Below are 18,533 nucleotides of genomic sequence, written 5' to 3'. Positions count from 1 at the left end.
GTAACGCTGCTTCGAGGTTGGCTGTTGTCGATGTGTTCCTGGTTCGAGCCCAGGTAGGGGCGAGGAGAGGGATGGAAGCTATACTGTTACACTGGCAATACTAAAGTGCCTATAAGAACATCCAATAGTCAAAGGTTAATGAAATACAAATGGTATAGAGAGAAATTGTCCTATAATTCCTATAATAACTACAACCTAAAACTTCTTACCTGAGAATATTGAAGACTCATTTTAAGAGGAACCACCAGCTTTCATATGTTCTCATGTTCTGAGCAAGGAACTTAAACGTTAGCTTTCTTACATGGCACATATTGCACTTTCACTTTCTTCTCCAACACTTTGTTTTTGCATTATTTAAACCAAATTGAACATGTTTCATTATTTATTTGAGGCTAAATTGATTTTATTGATGTATTAAATTAAGTTTAAATAAATAAATAATAAATAAAAAATTGGCAGATTAATCGGTATCGGCTTTTTTTGGTCCTCCAATAATGGGTATCGGCATTGAAAAATCATAATCTGTCGACCTGTAGTCTGGGCCACTCGAGCATTGAGACTTGTCCCGAAGCCACTCCTCTGTTGTCTTGGCTTTGTGCTTAGGGTTGTTGTCCTGTTGGAAGGTGAACCTTCACCCAGTCTGAGGTCCTGAGAGCTCTGGAGCAGGTTTTCATCAAGGATCTCTCTGCACTTTGCTCCGTTCATCTTTCCCTCGATCCTGACTAGTTTCCCAGTCCCTGCCGCTGAAAAACATCCCCACAGCATGATGCTGCCACCAGCATGCTTCACTTTAGGGATGCTGCCAGTTTGTGAGTACGCAAACCCACGAGCCACTGCGGCCCCTCGTGATGTGTTCCGTTTGAGTTTCTCCTATCAAAGTTGACCATCCCTGGTCTTGATACAAAGTTTGGTCTAAATTGTGAAGAATGTAAGCCAATTTATTGTTCAGCATTTTAAAAAAGGGTCTCATTAATGAACCTTGGTTCTTGAATGTTTTGTTTGTTCTTAGCTCCAACGTTTGTCAGAGGTGGAGTCCTCGCTGACCAGCCTGACCCTGAAGCACCAGTGGCTGGAGCAGGATAAGGAGAGGCTGCTGAGGGAGGCAGAGGAGAGGACCCATAAAGTGAGAGAAGGATCTACTTGGCTATAGCATCTCTGTTGGGGGAGGCTTGTCATCTTCCAAGTACTAAATGCTAGGTTTCCTCTGACTATGTATGAATGTTTTGTTTACAGGTTGAGATGCTCCAGGATTCTCTTCGCTCCGTGGACTCCCAGACAGAGCTGCTTCGTTCCAAACTCCAGGCTGTGGGTCAGGTGAAGACTGATCAGGACCAGGAAGTTGCCAACCACCAGAGGATGCTGCAGGAGGCCCAGGACAAGGTGGGTGACATCCCGACGATGAAAACGTTTAGAAATATCGCCTCACTTTTTGCTGCTCCTGAATTTGCTCTTTAATATAGAGTATTGATACAACAGCTCTTTGACGGACTTCATTGTTGTGTGCTGATCATCAGGTAAAGGAGCTGGAGGCCAGCATGGGCAGGCTGAGTAGGGAGAAGGAGCAGCTGCGTCTGGCCCAGAAACATCATGAGGAGGCGGCCACCATGGCCCTACAGGAGGAGTGCCAGAGCCTGCGCCTTCGAAACCAGGAGCTGCTCCACGAGGTAGGACTACGTCACTTGCTCCTGAAGCTATTGTTCTTCCTTGTTCAACAACATAACACTGAGGCAGTTGATGTGATGGGCAGTAAGTTAACATAGTAGCACAGATAGGAGACAGATGGCTCACCGGCTGTATAAATCTGAAGCATCGGTTTAGCACTTCTTCTCGCCACCAAATATGGAGATTGAGAGGAAGTCCAGTGGGAGAAGACGGCGCTAGATGGGACTTGGCCAACATTCTGCAAATGTTCTCATTGATGAAACATTCAATCTCAATTCATTTCTGCTCCCAAAACTAGAATATGTTAATAAGAGTGGGCCAAGTTTTGTAGACTTTACCATTTCTAAAAGTAAACGGCCACGCGCCTCCTCCAGGACTGCCGTGCAGAAGAAATGCCGGGCCCTGCAGACGAATCAACATTATATCAGTTTTTTTAATGCAACAAACCAAAGCAAATGAGTCTGATTTTTGTAGGCAGAGGCAGAGCACTACGGGGTAGCCCACGAGCTGTCTTTCAATCCCCTGCGAGTGAATGCACGTTCAGTTCAGATGTGCACATTTGTTGATATTCTTTGCTAGTTAGCGAGTTATTAGCCCAGTTATAGATGAGTATAGGTCAGCAATGGGGAGTTACTGCTTCCTACAAGAGAACAACGTGTCGGCTACATTTCAAGCTGTCTTTGAAAAGCCAGTCCGGTAAGAAGCATATGTCTTAATAAAAAGGCGCAATAAGCCAATATGGAGGCTAGCCCTCTGCATTGTCTAATTCTCTGTATAGCAATAACCCAATATGGAGGCTAGCCCTCTGCATTGTCTAATTCTCTGTATAGCAATAACCCAATATGGAGGCTAGCCCTCTGCATTGTCTAATTCTCTGTATAGTAATAACCCAATATGGAGGCTAGCCCTCTGCATTGTCTAATTCTCTGTATAGTAATAATAATACTTATTTATTTTGTAAAGTGGTTTCTTGCGTCATATAACACAATGCAATTTACAGTCACCTATTTGGCCCATGGTGTTGAAGACCAAGTAAAAAAAATCATGAATTAATGTCAAGTCCTTCGTAAATGTACTTTTTTAAGTCTCATGCAATGTAGGCTTGCATTGAACACCACATGTAGGCTACTGACCTATATCATAGAAGCCTATTTCTATGTGAAAATGTTATGGGATTTGCTCTTTTGTTTTGTTGGTAGGCCTACATTATGCCTATTGGCTACTGTCTAAAACTGTAAGGGTACAGCCTCAGTGTTCTATAAATGCACGCCGGAAGTTGCACCAAATTCTCACCACGTTCAAGTTTCTGCTAACAAGACCTAAAAGTTGCTCAGTGCCCCAAAAAATGTGAGGGAACATTGGTGACCAGTGTCTTTGGTAGTCTTTCTGAAATGTAGGTTGAAGTTCACGGTTATGCTTTGTTTCCTTCAGGTGTGTCAGCTGCAGGGCCAAGACTTCGAGGTACAGAGTCTGACCCAGGAGTGCTTGACTATGAAGAGCAAACAGGCACAACTGGAGGCTGCTTGGGCGGAGGCACAGGACCAGGTGATTACGCCACACATTTTGGTCAAATCATTTATCAATTTACTTTTGCCGAGGCACCAAATCTCTAAACTGAAAGCAGGTTTGCCAATTTAAACTCAAATTAAGCAACTAACACCATGGTCCAAGTTTGCACTATTCCTCCCCCTCAGGCTTCTGAAAGTTTAGGTTAATTCCTTTCATGAAAATGTCCAAACTCCATTCTTATGTCCTATTGAGTCTATCAGCATGTTTGAGGGGATCCGTTTGAGCAAGAATAGTTTGGGATGCAAATCTGACTACAATGTAGTCGATTCTCAAGCACAGTTTTTTTTTTGTGCAGGCACTGCGGGCAGAGACAGCCTTGACCCTGGCCCAGGTCCAGCATGCCCAGCAGTTGCAGCAGTTCAGGGAGCAGGCAGGACTGGGGTCTAGGGAGCAGCTGGCACACCTCCAGGCCCAGCTGGCAGAGGAGCGGCGCAGGGGGCAGCAGCTGGAGGAGACCCTCCGCACACAGGCCCAGAAAGCCAGTTCTCAGATGGGCCTGCAGCAGGTACTTCACTGCACCACAGGAAATGTGTATGATGTTGACATGGTCTAAATACCCTCTCTCTGTTGGTGCTCAGGAGCTATATGAAAAGATGATGGGGGACATGCAGGAGAGGATGGAGGAGGTGGAGACCAAGCTGAGGAGTGTGCGCATGATTCTGCAGGAGAAGGTCAACCAGCTGAAGGAGCAGGTCAGTTTACCGTTCATATGAGACAAACAGCAGAGTCAGAGAAACATGTCCTGAAATTCGGACTATTTAATTGTGTCCCTTTCCCTCCCACAGCTGGCGAAGAATGCCAAGTCGGACATTATGCTGAAGGACCTGTATGTGGAGAACTCCCAGCTGATGAAGGCACTGCAGGTCACTGAGCAGCGGCAGAAGACTGCTGAGAAAAATAACTTCATCTTAGAGGAGAAGATTACAGCCCTCAACAAGCTCCTTCGTAAGATCGCCCCTGCCTCCCTCTCGGCATAGGAGTTCCCTATTACTCAGAACAATGCTATTCCCCGAAATACATTGACATTTGTGAAACAGTTTCCTTAACCTTAGTATAGGGATGACTGTCCCAATGACATGTCTATGCTTAATGTGGCAAGTGGTCCACAATATGATTTTGTACAATCTATAACAAAATCACTGTGCTACACCTTCCTCTTGGGATGGTGGGTTTGACTGCACAGGTTGTGGGTAAGTGGAACAGAATGTTAAGTGTTTTCAGCTACTAGGGTAATATGCATGACTCGTTTTTGTGTATATAATTTTTTTTTATTTTCATTATATTGAGATTAACGTGAGACCCTTTTTTTGTGATGGTCGATCGGAAGTTTATTAAGTATTCTCTCTGTAGAGGCAGGTAGTCTGTTAGGTTATTAGAAGGTAACGAACAGACTATCCTCCAGCGTCATGCTGTGTTGGTAGGTCTGAGCGTCAATTAGATGTTAATGTATAAATAACATTCCAGTTTGATCACCAAACACACTCCATTAAAGTACGTAACTTTACGTTTTGGTCTGTCTGCGATGAATGGTACTGTAAGCGTAAAGCTGAAACCTCTCTTAGTCACACAAATTGAATCACAGAAATGGTTTAGCTACTTGTTTAATAAAGTTATTTATGGTATTTTTAAAGTATCAACCAAAAGCGCAGTACAGTATTTACAAATGTAAAGTTTTGATACACATGCCCTTTTTATAAAATTTTACAAAAATGTTCAGCCCTGATGCACTGCTGTACAGTCAACCTTTTGAGTACTAAAAAAGGTTGTTGGGACAATGTATTTAGGTAATTATTGTAAAAACACTAACATGCCAGCTGTGGATTTGTCATGCACTACACAATCAATGTAAAACAAAACTGACCAAGTAATACATGTCCTCGAGCTAAGTATGTATTAATTCTTGTTTTTAAAGCACTTTCTCAAAATGGCATGACCTGAAGCAATTGTATCACTCAATGGGTAATCCTCTCTGCCGAAACAAAGGTATGGTATTTGATCCAAGACGTGATATAAGACTCCCTGGTGAATCAACTGCTCACACTTCCATTTTGGCAAAGTGCTGTGGAGACTGAGAAGTTGAGTTTGAGTGTTAATCATGTTCATTGCCTCACAAAACACATACACAGAACAAAAATATAAACGCAACATGAACACGTTTTTCATGAGCTGAAAATTTTGTGCACAAGTTTGTTTACATTCCTGTTAGTGAGCATTTCTCCTTTGCCAAGATAATCCATCCACTTGACAGGTGTGGCATATCAAGAAGCTGATTAAACAGCATGATCATTACGTCTGAGACCAACCACCCGGACAGCTGATGAAACTCTGGGATTGCACAACTGAAGAATTTCTACACTGTCAGGAACCATCTCAGGGAAGGTCATCTTTGTGCATGTTGTCCTCGTCAGGGTCTTGACCCGACTGCAGTTCAGCGTTGTAACTGACTTCAGTGTGCAAATGCACACCTTCGATGGCCACTGATACGGTGGAGAAGTGTGCTCTTCACGGATGAATCCCGATTTCAACTGTACTGGGCAGAAGGCAGACGTGTGGGTTTGCTAATGTCATTGGTATAAAGTACTTTTAAGTATTTTTACTTAAGTAGTTTTGGGGTTGTCTGTACTTTACTATTTATATTTTTGACAACTTTTACTTCACTACATTATCAAGAAAATGTACTTTTTACTCCATACATTTTCCCTTGTACCCAAAAGTACTCGTTACATTTTGAATGCTTAGCAGGACAGGACAATGGTCTAATTCACACACTTATCAAGAGAATATCCCTTGTCAGCCCTACTGCCTCTGATCTGGCAGACTCACTAAACACACTTCGTTTGTAAATGTCTTGAGTGTTGGAGCATGCTCCTGGCTATCCGTCAATAAAAAACTAATGGTGCCGTCTGGTTTGCTTAATTTAAGGAATTTGACATTTTTATACTTTTGCTTTTGATACTTAAGAATATTTTAGAAATTACATTTACTTTTGATACTTAAATATATTTAAAACCAAATACTTTTACTCAAGTAGGATTTTACTGGGTAACTTTCACTTTCTAAGTTAACTTCAAATCAAATTTATTCATATAGCCCTTCTTACATCAGTTGATATCTCAAAGTGCTGTACAGAAACCCAGCCTAAAACCCCAAACCGCAAGCAATGCAGGTGTAGAGGTATGGTGGCTAGGAAAAACTCCCTAGAAAGGCCAAAACCTAGGAAGACTGGGGACAGCAAGGAGTCATCATGCCAGGTAGTCCTGAGGCATGGTCCTCCGAGAGAGAGAATTAGAGAGAGCATACTTAAATTCACACAGGACACCGGATAAGACAGAAGTACTCCAGATAACAGACTAACCCTAGCCCCCCGACACAAACTACTGCAGCATAAATACTGGAGGCTGAGACAGGAGGGGTCAGGAGACACTGTGGCCCCATCCGATGATACCCCCAGACAGGGCCAAACAGGCAGGATATAACCCCACCCACTTTGCCAAAGCACAGCGCCCACACCACTGGAGGGATGTCTTCAACCACCAACTTACCATCCTGAGACAAGGCCGAGTATAGCCCACAAAGATCTCCAGGGCACAACGCAAGGGGGGGGGGCGCCAACCCAGACAGGAAGATCACGTCAGTGACTCAACCTACTCAAGTGACGCACCCCTCCTAGGGACGGCATGGAAAAGCACCAGTAAGCTAGTGACTCAGCCCCTGTAATAGGGTTAGAGGCAGAGAATCCCAGTGGAGAGAGGGGAACCGGCCAGGCAGAGACAACAAGGGCGGTTCATTGCTCCAGAGCCTTTCCGTTCACCTTCACACTCCTGGGCCAGACTACACTCAATCATATGACCCACTGAGAGATGAGTCTTCAGTAAAGACTTAAAGGTTGAGACTGAATCTGCGTCTCTCACATGGGTAGGCAGACCATTCCATAAAAATGTAGCTCTATAGGAGAAAGCCCTGCCTCCAGCTGTTCGCTTAGAAATTCTAGGGACAATTAGGAGGCCTGCGTCTTGTGCCCGTAGCGTACGTGTAGGTACTGTATGTACGGCAGGACCAAATCGGAAAGATGGGTAGGAGCAACCCCATGTAATGCTTTGTAGGTTAGCAGTAAAACCTTGAAATCAGCCCATGCCTTAACAGGAAGCCAGTGTAGGGAGGCTAGTACTGGAGTAATATGCTCAAATATTTTGGTTCTAGTCAGGATTCTAGCAGCCGTATTTAGCACTAAATACAAAGATTATTTAGTACTTTATCCGGGTAGCTGGAAAGTAGAGCATTGCAGTAGTCTAACCTAGAAGTAACAAAAGCATGGATTAATTTTTCTGCATCATTTTTGGACAATGTTTCTGATTTTTGCAATGTTACGTAGATGGAAAAAAGCTGTCCTTGAAACAGTCTTGATATGTTCATCAAAAGAGAGATCAGGGTCCAGAGTAACGCCAAGGTCATCCACAGTTTTATTTGAGACGACTGTACAACAATCAAGATTAATTAATTAATTGATTCAACAGAATATCTCTTTGTTTCTTGGGACATAGAACAAGCATCTCTGTTTTGTCCGAGTTTAAACGTAGAAAGTTTGCAGCCATCCACTTCCATATGTCTGAAACACAGGCTTCTAGCGAGGGCAATTTTGGGGCTTCACCATGTTTCATTGAAATGTACAGCTGTGTGTCATCCGCATAGCAGTGAAAGTTAACATTATGTTTTCGAATGACATCCCCAAGAGGTAAAATATATAGTGAAAGCAATAGTGGTCCTAAAACGGAACCTTGAGGAACACCAAAATTTACAGTTGATTTGTCAGAGGACAAATCATTCACAGAGACAGACTGATATCTTTCCGACAGATAAGATCTAAACCAGGCCAGAACTTGTCCATGTAGACCAATTTGGGTTTCCAATCTCTCCAAAAGAATGTGGTGATCGATGGTATCAAAAGCAACACTAAGGTCTAGGAGCACGAGGACAGATGCAGAGCCTCGGTCTGACGCCATTAAAAGGTCATTTACCACCTTCACAAGTGCAGTCTCAGTGCTATGATGGGGTCTAAAACCAGACTGAAGCATTTCGTATACATTGCTTGTCTTCATCTTTTTCTGAAATTTTGAGAAGAATGGAAGATTCGATATAGGCCGATAGTTTTTTATATTTTCTGGGTCAAGGTTTGGCTTTTTCAAGAGAGGCTTTATTACTGCCACTTTTAGTGAATTTGGTACACATCCGGTGGATAGAGAGCCGTTTATTATGTTCAACATAGGAGGGCCAAGCGCAGGAAGCAGCTCTTTCGGTAGTTTAGTTGGAATAGGGTCCAGTATGCAGCTTGAAGGTTTAGAAGCCATGATTATGTTCATCATTGTGTCAAGAGATATAGTACTAAAACACTTGAGTGTCTCTCTTGATCCTAGGTCCTGGCAGAGTTGTGCAGACTCAGGACAACTGAGCTTTGGAGGAATACGCAGATTTAAAGAGGAGTCCGTAATTTGCTTTCTAATGATCATGATCTTTTCCTCAAAGAAGTTCATGAATTTATTACTGCTGAAGTGAAAGCCATCCTCTCTTGGGGAATGCTGCTTTTTAGTTAGCTTTGCGGCAGTATCAAAAATACATTTCGGATTGTTCTTATTTTCCTCAGTTAAGTTGGAAAAATAGGATGATTGAGCAGCAGTGAGGAATCTTCGATACTGTACGGTACTGTCTTTCCAAGCTAGTCGGAAGACTTCCAGTTTGGTGTGGCGCCATTTCCGTTCTAATTTTCTGGAAGCTTGGGTCAGAGCTCGGGTCTTTTCTGTATACCAGGGAGCTAGTTTCTTATGACAAATGTTTTTAGTTTTTAGGGGTGCAACTGCATCTAGGATATTGCTCAAGGTTAAATTGAGTTCCTCCGTTAGGTGGTTAACTGACGTCCTTGGGTAGGCAGAGGGAGTCTGGAAGGGCATCAAGGAATCCTTGGGTTGTCTGAAAATTTATAGCACGACTTTTGATGCTCCTTGGTTGGGGTCTGAGCTGATTATTTGTTGCGATTGCAAACATAAAATGGTGGTCCGATAGTCCAGGATTATGAGGAAAAACATTAAGATCCACAACATTTATTCCATGGGACAAAACTAGGTCCAGAGTATGACTGTGACAGTGAGTAGGTCCAGAGACATGTTGGAGTCAATGATGTCTCCGAAAGCCTTTTGGAGTGGGTCTGTGGACTTTTCCATGTGAATATTAAAATCACAAAAAATTAGAATATTATCTGCTATGACTACAAGGTCCGATAGGAATTCAGGGAACTCAGTAAGGAATGCTGTATATGGCCCAGAAGGCCTGTAAACAGTAGCTATAAAAAGTGATTGAGTAGGCTGCATAGATTTCATGACTAGAAGCTAAAAAGACGAAAACATCATTATTCTGTTTGTAAATTGAAATTTGTAAATGTTAGCAACACCTCCGCCTTTGCGGGATGCACGGGGGATATGGTCACTAGTGTAACCAGGAGGTGAGGCCTCATTTAACACAGCAAATTCATCAGGCTTAAGTCATGTTTCAGTCAGGCCAATCACATCAAGATTATGATCAGTGATTAGTTCATTGACTATAACTGCCTTTGAAGTGAGGGATCTAACATTAAGTAGCCCTATTTTGAGATGTGAGGTATCACGATCACGATCAATAATGGCAGAAATGGAGGAGGTCTTTATCCTAGTGAGATTGCTAAATAGGATTTTGCCAGGAATTGGAACATGCTGTCGTACACATCGATACAGAGCATCCCAAACATGCTCAATGGGTAAACTCCCCCTAACTTTACTTTTACTCTGGTATGACAATTGGGTACATTTCCCACCACTGGCTAATGTCAATGTTGTGAACAGAGAGCCCAATGGTGGCAGTGGGGTTATGGTATGGGCAGGCATAAACTATGGACAACAAACACAATTGCATTTATTATCGATGGCAATTTCATTGCACAGAAATACCGTGACGAGATCCTGAGGCCCATTGTAGTGCCATTCATCCGCCGCCATCACCTCATATTTCAGAATGATAATGACAAGGATCTGTACACAATTCCTGGAAGATGACAATGTCCCAGTTCTTCCATGGCCTGCATACTCACCAGACATGTCATCCATTGAGCATGTTTGGGATGCTCTGTTTCGACGTGTACCAATTCTCTGCAAAAATCCAGATACTTAGCACATCCATTGAAGAGGAATGGGACAACATTCCTTAGACCACAATCAACAGCCTGATCAACTATATGCGAAGGAGATTTGTCGAGCTACATTAGGCAAGTGGTGGTCACACCAGATACTGACTGGTTTTCTGATCCACGGCCCTACCTTTTTTAAGGCATCTGTGACCAACAGATTTCCAGTTGTGAAATCCATAGACTAGGACCTAATGAATTTATTTCAATTGACTGATTTCCTAATATGAACTGTAACTCTGAAATTGCTGCATTTATATTTTTGTTCAGTGTATATACTGGTGGTTTTCACATGTATAGTAAGGTTATGGGTTTTGAACATACCTGACTGTTTTTCTTCAAAAGAATGACAGTCCCGTCATCCATTTCAAACTCGACCATGATCTTTTAAACAGCACACTTATGGAGAGAAATACATTTGGTGATCAACAACCTAAATGGCAAGAGGGTAAAAACGACAGAAGATTCCAATACCTACAACTAGCAAGGAAAATCAAGGAAAATCATCTATGTTGATCAAGTGTGTGTGTGTGTGCTATAGTTTGAATAGATTGATACAGTTAATGACGAAGGGCCCGATTCAGATTTAGGAAATGTAAGCATTTTCTAGGCACTTCTCAGTAGTTGGTATTCAGACTTACCAAATGCTGGCGCGTAATGCGCTCTATAGGTGTGTCTACCTTGCAAGCACTGAATAAATGTATTTCAAACCCTCCCACTAGCTGTCCAACAGATTTGTGGCGTTTTCATTCAAGAGGGTTTTCAGTACATTTATTTTAAGCCATCCCTTTAAATACGGTGTACCTTTAATTTGAATTTTGTCAACAGATTCCCTAGAATACCTATAGAAAACGGGTTCAGAATATAGTGATCAATTAAAGAAATCCATTTAAATGTATGCATATTCCTCTCCGTTTCAGCACTAATTGGTAGGTAAAAAAATGTAAATTAAATTGATTATTTAGGCAAATATTAGGGTTAGGAAAGTATGTATGAATCATAAAAACAGGGTTGGAGAGCCTTTACGCACACAATATATTGAGAAATCAAAATAGTGGTTTGGTTCATCCTGAAAGTTGACATTCAAGTTCAATCGTTGGGGAAAAAGTGTACAATAGGGGTTGAACAATAGTCCTACTAATCTATTCTAATCCTCACTAATCATGGAACTGTATGACAAGGGTCCAGTCATTGTGAACCGTGCGCCAGGCTCCAGGTTTAAACTGCTATGTGTGGACTATGAGTTCTATGAACTCTAGGAGACTATGAGTTCCATAATGATTCAAAATAGGCTACATGTCCCAAAATGATGTTAGCCTAATATGATCCACTAATGCTAGCGACCCTCAGGAACTACTACATGGATGTGACCGAGTAAAGAAAGGTAAACTGAATTGAATGGCATGATGCATGCTCAACGGACAACTCCTTCGACCTCATTAGCTCAGTTTTTGCTCTGACATGCACTGTCAACTGTGGGACCATATATAGACACGAGTGTGCCTTTCCAAATCATGTCCAATCACATGAATTTACCACAGGTGGACTCCAAGTTGTAGAAACACTTCAAGGATGATCAATGGCAACAGGATGCAGCTGAGCTCAATGTCGAGTCTCATAGCAAAGGACCTGAATACGTAAATAAGGTATTTCTGTTTTATTTTTATTTAATACATTTGCAAACATTTCTAAAAACCTGTTTTCGCTTTGTCATCATGGGGTATTGTGTAAAATAATGTAATCTCGGAATAAGGCTATAACGTAACATGTTGGGAAAATCAAGCTGTCTTAATACTTTCCGAATGCACTGTAGATACAGACACATTACAGAGATACAGATACAATCTTCTAAAAAGTGGTTGTGGTTGTTATGAGTTGCTCTGGGAGATGGTTCCACTCAACAGCGCCGGGACAAAAACAATTTCTTAGACTGACATTTAAAACAGTGTATATTAGTGTCTCTGACTGATCTAACAAATTAAAAATAGGTGGACAGGTACCTGGGGGCTGAGTCCATGATGATTCTGTGGACCCGACCAAGTTGAATTAATACTAGTCTTTTCTCCACAGATAAACCAGGCTAGCTGCTTAAAATGTTTGACCTCCAGATGAGTATGAGGGCAGGGGTTAAGTACAATTCTTGCAAGGCTGTTTTAGCTGGTCTGTAGCTAAAACTGGTCTGTAGCTTATTCTTTAGATGTTTGGGGCTGTTGGAGAACAAGGATGCGCAGGCATAATCAAAGTCACACTGGACTATAGCTAGGTTTTCGTACAATTGGCAACAGATTTTGATGCGAATATTCTCATCTGCCTGAAAATAAAAATGGCTTATTTTTCCCATCAGAGTTGTTTCCATTAAATGTACTTATTGCGACTAAAAGTCCGTGCCAAATTACATAGTGCACATACAATTTAATTTTGTTGTTAAAATCGCAAATACCGAATAAATAAAATTGCGAGTACCGAATAAAAAAATACATGATATATGGGGGGAGGGGGATTCAACTGAGTCAGGTTTGTAGGCCTCCTTGTTCGCACATGCTTTTTCAGTTCTACCTACACATTTCTATAGGATGGAGGTCAGGGCTTTGTGATGGCCATTCCAATACCTTGGCTTTGTTGTCCTTACACCCTTTTGCCACAACTTTTATTGTATGCTTGGGCTCATTGTCCATTTAGAAGACCCATTTGTGACCAAGCTTTAACTGATGTCTTGAGATGTTGCTTCAATATATCCACATAATTTTCTTTCCTCATGATGCCATCTATTTTGTGAAGTGCACCAGTCCCTCCTGCAGCAAAGCACCCCCACAACATGATGTTGCCAACCCGTGCTTCACGGTTGGGATGGTGTTCTTCGGCTTGCAAGCCTCCCCCTTTTCCCTCCAAACATAACGATGGTCATTATGGCCAAACAGTTATTTTTGTTTCATCAGACCAGAGGACATTTCTCCAAAAAGTACAATCTTTGTCCCCGTGTGCAGTTGCAAACCGTAGTCTGGCTTTTTTATGGCGGTTTTGGAGCAGTGGCTTCTTCCTTGCTGAGCGGCCTTTCAGGTCATGTCGATATAGGACTCGTTTTACTGTGGATATATATACTTTTGTACCTGTTTCCTCCAGCATCTTCACAAGGTCCTTTGCTGTCGTTCTGGGATTGATTAGCACCTTTCGCACCAAAGTACGTTCATCTCTAGGAGAAAGAACGCATCTCCTTCCTGAACGGAATGACGGCTGCATGGTCTCATGGTGTTTATACTTGTGTACTATTGTTTGTACAGATGGACGTGGTACCTTCAGGCGTTTGGAAATTGCTCCCAAGGATGAACAACGTGTGGAGATCTACATTTTTTTTTCTGAGGTCTTGGCTGATTTTTTTTAGATTTTCCCATGTCAAGCAAATAGGCACTGAGTTTTAAGGTAGGCCTTGAAATACATCCACAGGTACACCTCCAATTGACTCAAATTATGTCAATTAACTTATCAGAAGATTCTAAAGCCATAACATACATTTCTGGAATTGTTTAAAGGCATTGTCAACTTAGTGTATGTAAACCTCAGACCCACTGGAATTGTGATACAGTGAAATAATATGTCTGTAAACAATTGTTGGAAAAGTTACTTTTGTCATGCACAAAGTAGATGTCCTAACCAACTTGCCGAAACTATAGTTAACAAGACATTTGTGGAGTGGTTGAAAAACAAGTTTTAATGACTCCAACCTAAGTGTATGTAAACTTCCGACTTCAACTGTATATTGTCATTATGAAGATGCCTATTTCCAACCCCTTGTTTGTAAAACATTAATACGCCAGAACTGATGCACATCAAGAAATAATGCAGACAGAGCACTGGAAAACGACTTTGGGCGCATTAACGCATTACATAAATTCGCTCAGCTCTATCACCATTGCCAATCAGTTGTATGAATGCATTAGATTGGAAATAAAAGGTTTAGTGTATAAATATGGTAACTCCACTCTTGCTGTGAAAAATACATTTGGGCTAGTTTTCAGGCCTTTGGGGCATGTTTTGAGTGCTCATTGGAATGGAATGCAACCCTACATGTATACTGAAAAGAATATTCAGAAGGAAATCAGTAAATTGATATACATTCATTAGGCCAAAATCTATGGATTTCACATAACTGTGCAGGCAGAATGCCCATAACTAGCCAATCCGAATGTTTTTTTCCCCACAAAAGGGATTTTTTTTGTGTGTAATTTTTACCCCCTTTTTTGTGATACGATCTTGTCTCATCGCTGCAACTCCCTAATGGGCTCGGGAAACGTGAAGGTTGAGTCATGCATCCCCCGAAACATGACCCGCCAAGCCACGATTCTTAAAAAAAAAAATAATAATTTAGTACAGAACAAAAGCACACAAAAAATACCAAAAAAACACAGCTGCCAGACATATGAAATTAAGTATTGCTTAAACAAGACATGGGACAAGAATAGAGCAACAATGACAGTTACAACAATAAGCGTTCCTAGTCAGTGTTCACAGTCAGTCTCTGTCCAGATTGTCCAGAAACCAGTGGTGGAAAAAGTACCCAACTGCCATACTTGAGTAAAAGTAAAAATACCTTTACTGGGTGACTCAAGTAAGTCACCCAGTAAAATTCTACTTCAGTAAATGTCTAAAACGATTTGGTTTAAAATATACTTAAGTAGTAAAAGTATAAATCATTTAAAATTCCTTATATTAAGCAAACCAGATGGCACCATTTTCTAGTTTTTTTTAATTTACGGAAAGCCACGGGCACACTCCAACATTGACATAATTTACAAACGAAGCATGTGTGTTTAGTGAGTCTGCCAAATCAGAGGCAGTAGGGATGACCAGGGATGTTCAGTTGATAAGTGCTTGAATTTGACTATTTTCCTGTCCTGCTAAGCATTCAAAGTGTAATGAGTACTTTTTGGTGTCAAGGAAAATGTATGGAATAAAAAGTACAATATTTTCTTAAGGAATGTAGTAAAGTAAAAGTAGTCAAAAACATAAATAGTAGAGGACAGATACCCCCAAAAATGACTTAAGTAGTACTTTAAAGTATTTTTACAACTGCCAGAAACAGACCCCAAATCTTGAGAAATCTGCTGGAGGAGTTAGTCCTGAAAAAAATGATATTTTCCAAATTAATGGTGTTAATCATTTCTACAGAAGCAAAGGGGGTGGGTGACTTCCATTCTGTGAGGAATATTTTTTGTTTGTTCCTCATAGGACAAGCCACACTTAACACCCGCTCATCCCACAAAAGAGCTTTATTACAGACAGAAATATTCCTCCGTTTCATCAGCTGTCCGGGAGGCTGGTCTCAGACGAACCCGCAGATGAAGAAGTCGGATGTGGAGGTCCTGGGCTGGCGTGGTTACACGTGGTCTGCGGTTGTGAGGCTGGTTGGACATACTGCCAAATTCTTTAAAATGACGGAGGCAGCTTATGAACATTCACATCTCTGGTAACCACTCTGGTGGACATTACTGCAGTCAGCATGCCAATTGCATACTCCCTCAACTTGAGACATCGGGCCTCCCAAGTGGAGCAGTGGTCTAAGGCACTGCATCGCAGTTAGGGGAGGGTTTGGCCAGCCGGGACTTCCTTGTCCCATCGCGCTCTAGTGACTCCTTATGGCGGGCCGGGCGCCTGCAAGCCGCCCCCGGTCGCCAGCTGGACGGTGTTTCCTCTGACACATTGGTGCGGCTGGCTTCCGAGTTAAGCGACCTGTGTGTCAAGAAGCAGTGCTGCTTGGCAGGGTCGTGTTTTGGAGGGTGCATGGCTCTCAACCTTCACCTCTCCCGAGTCCATAGGGATGGAACAAGACTAACTACCAATTGGATATCACGAAAAGGGGTAAAAAGAAAACTTGAGACATTTGTGGCATTGTTTTGTGACAAAACTGCACATTTTAGAGTGGCCTTTTAATGTCCCCAGCACAAAGTGCACCTGTATAATGATCATGCTGTTTAATCAGCTTCTTGATATGCCACACCTGGACGGTGGATGTATTATCTTGGTAAAGGAGAAACGCTCACTAATAGGGATATAAACACATTAGTGCACAACATTTTAGAGAAATAAGCTTCTTTGTGTATGGAAAATTTCAGGGATCTTTCATTTTAGCTCATGAAACATGGGACCAACACTTTACATGTTGCATTTATATTTATGTTATGTGTATGCTGGACAGCATTTCAAGATCTTTTCAGGGCCCTCAATTCTGCTTTCCAGCTCTTTCCTTGTAACTTCATTCTGTATGGTGGGACGTTTGCCCAGGTTGACGTTGAGGATCGACGGCACCTCACAGACCACTAAAAGGACAACAAGTCAGTTAAGAACAAATTCTTATTTATAATGACGACCTAGGAACAGTGGGTTAACTGCCTTGTTCAGAACGACACATTTTTTACCTTGTCGGCTGGCAAGCTTTTGGTTACTGGCCCAATGCTCCAACACCTAGGCTACCTGCCGCCCTAGTAACTAAACTTTGCAGCTTACCACATACTACCTGTGGTCTGAAAGAAGCATTTTGAAGCTGAGCTCTGTTTATCACCAGGGGAATGGAGCCAGCTATTGGAGCTAGTGGACATTTTGGACCCTTTTGTCCAGGCCACTTACTCAGGGTGGTGGCCTGGAGTGGTGACTCAGTTGAGTGACAGTACACAAGGAAGGGCAGCACTATCATCTGCAAAGTATACTGAGCACAAGTCATCACCTAGTCAGTCAGGTAAAAGCACTACAGCAGTCACTCAAACACCGATTCCAGGGGTTGTTTGTGAATGTCAGAATGGAGCACTCGGATGAACAGGCAACGAAACTTTCATTTGGTGACAATGTATCCATAATGGCTGCACTGCCGGACCTTTCTTTCCGCCTGATCTGGCTTGATCATGATGCCCTCCTCATACCATATGAAGATCAAGCTGAATTGAAGGAGAGTGTGATTGGTAGGTACAATGCATCACCGTTACAGAGAGCAGTAGTAGAGAAGAACAACCACCACCACCTGCCAAAAAGGGAGTCTTCAAATAACTTACAAGGTTTATAGACCTAACCAACAGCAGGCAGAAAGCCATTGCCAAAAGGGACTTAACTTGACTTAGACTCTACCTCAAAGACTTATGAACATCTCTGCTAGTTATTTCAACATGTTTAGACCTACTGGAATATTAAGTGCAAGATTTAGGCCTATGGCTCATAGACACAACTAGATCTGTTATTAGGGTGAGTGAGGGTAGACAACCTAGTTGTTTGACTACTAGTCTATCATTGCACAGCGGTCTCTTGTAGAAATGTTGACCGCTTCTCAGTGGACTTTGTTGCTGAACCGATGGGTGATAAACTGCACTGACTCACTGTCGGGAATTGGAGAAGTCTTCTGAAAGATACTGGAGGAGCAAGGGTTTGACAAAGTGAGTACATTTGTTCCTTTTTACTAGCATACTGTGGATGACCCAGCACTTCACATTCCATACATTCAAGACTAGATGGCTACATTTGCCAAATTAAATCAATTAAATTTTCATTTTGTTTTTTCAGAAATGTGAGGCTCTCTGAAGTTCGCATTGAGTTTGCCTTGGCAAATGGGGACTTTTAGGCCCCATTGTAAAAGGGTAAGTGTTTTCAGTTTATGGATTTTTGGGTGTCTCAATCCTGATCCTACATGCACATGTTTGTTCTATCCCTGTATCACCAACACACCTGATTCAACTAATCAAGCCCCTAATTCGCTAATCAGGTGTTAGTGCTGGGCAAGAACAAAAAGAAGAGCACCACTGTGAGTGCCCAGGACCAGGATTGTTTTGATCTTCCACCATGGACAGTAGCCCCACATCGCTGACCTGCAGTCAGAACAGGCCCACTGCAACAAAGTAATATTTCCTCATTTAGGATAACTGCTGCATCTCTTATTTTTAGGCCTTTGTGGTCCTGGGCCAGTTCCTGCTGCTGCGGAAGGATGGGGAGCTGTTCACGGAGTGGCTGAAGGTCACTAGTGGAGCCAACACCAGGAATGCTGCATCCTGCTCCCAGTGCCTGAACGAGTGGTGTGATGCATTCCTATGAGACTGGGGATATGCTGCTCCCCAATGTCATGTTG

General features: G+C 42.2%; 1 protein-coding gene and 1 long non-coding RNA gene across 3 annotated transcripts in view; both read left to right on the top strand.

The window, feature by feature from the left end:
• The window catches only part of LOC139381746 (ninein-like protein), a 32,518-nt gene extending 26,397 nt beyond the window's left edge, over nucleotides 1-6,121 (top strand). The window contains exons 21-27 of one of the 2 annotated variants that reach the window (XM_071125493.1): nucleotides 1,010-1,123; nucleotides 1,234-1,380; nucleotides 1,515-1,664; nucleotides 3,094-3,207; nucleotides 3,527-3,736; nucleotides 3,810-3,923; nucleotides 4,017-6,121. In XM_071125493.1, coding sequence (XP_070981594.1) covers nucleotides 1,010-1,123; nucleotides 1,234-1,380; nucleotides 1,515-1,664; nucleotides 3,094-3,207; nucleotides 3,527-3,736; nucleotides 3,810-3,923; nucleotides 4,017-4,208 — 1,041 coding nt within the window. In that variant the 3' untranslated portion in view covers nucleotides 4,209-6,121. The remainder of the gene's footprint in view (nucleotides 1-1,009; nucleotides 1,124-1,233; nucleotides 1,381-1,514; nucleotides 1,665-3,093; nucleotides 3,208-3,526; nucleotides 3,737-3,809; nucleotides 3,924-4,016) is intronic. The other variant, XM_071125494.1, reaches the window with a different exon arrangement.
• An 11,619-nt stretch (nucleotides 6,122-17,740) lies between these two features.
• LOC139381203 (uncharacterized) lies at nucleotides 17,741-18,466 on the top strand. Its single transcript, XR_011628534.1, has 3 exons — nucleotides 17,741-17,847; nucleotides 17,975-18,048; nucleotides 18,353-18,466. It is a non-coding gene; the product is annotated as an uncharacterized lncRNA (long non-coding RNA).
• Nucleotides 18,467-18,533: the final 67 nt, after the last annotated feature.

The sequence above is a fragment of the Oncorhynchus clarkii genome, chromosome 23 (genome assembly GCF_045791955.1).
Source record: "Oncorhynchus clarkii lewisi isolate Uvic-CL-2024 chromosome 23, UVic_Ocla_1.0, whole genome shotgun sequence".
Taxonomy (NCBI): domain Eukaryota; kingdom Metazoa; phylum Chordata; class Actinopteri; order Salmoniformes; family Salmonidae; genus Oncorhynchus; species Oncorhynchus clarkii.
Note: the sequence above shows the minus strand (reverse complement) of the source record. Positions and strands in the feature narration are given on the sequence as shown.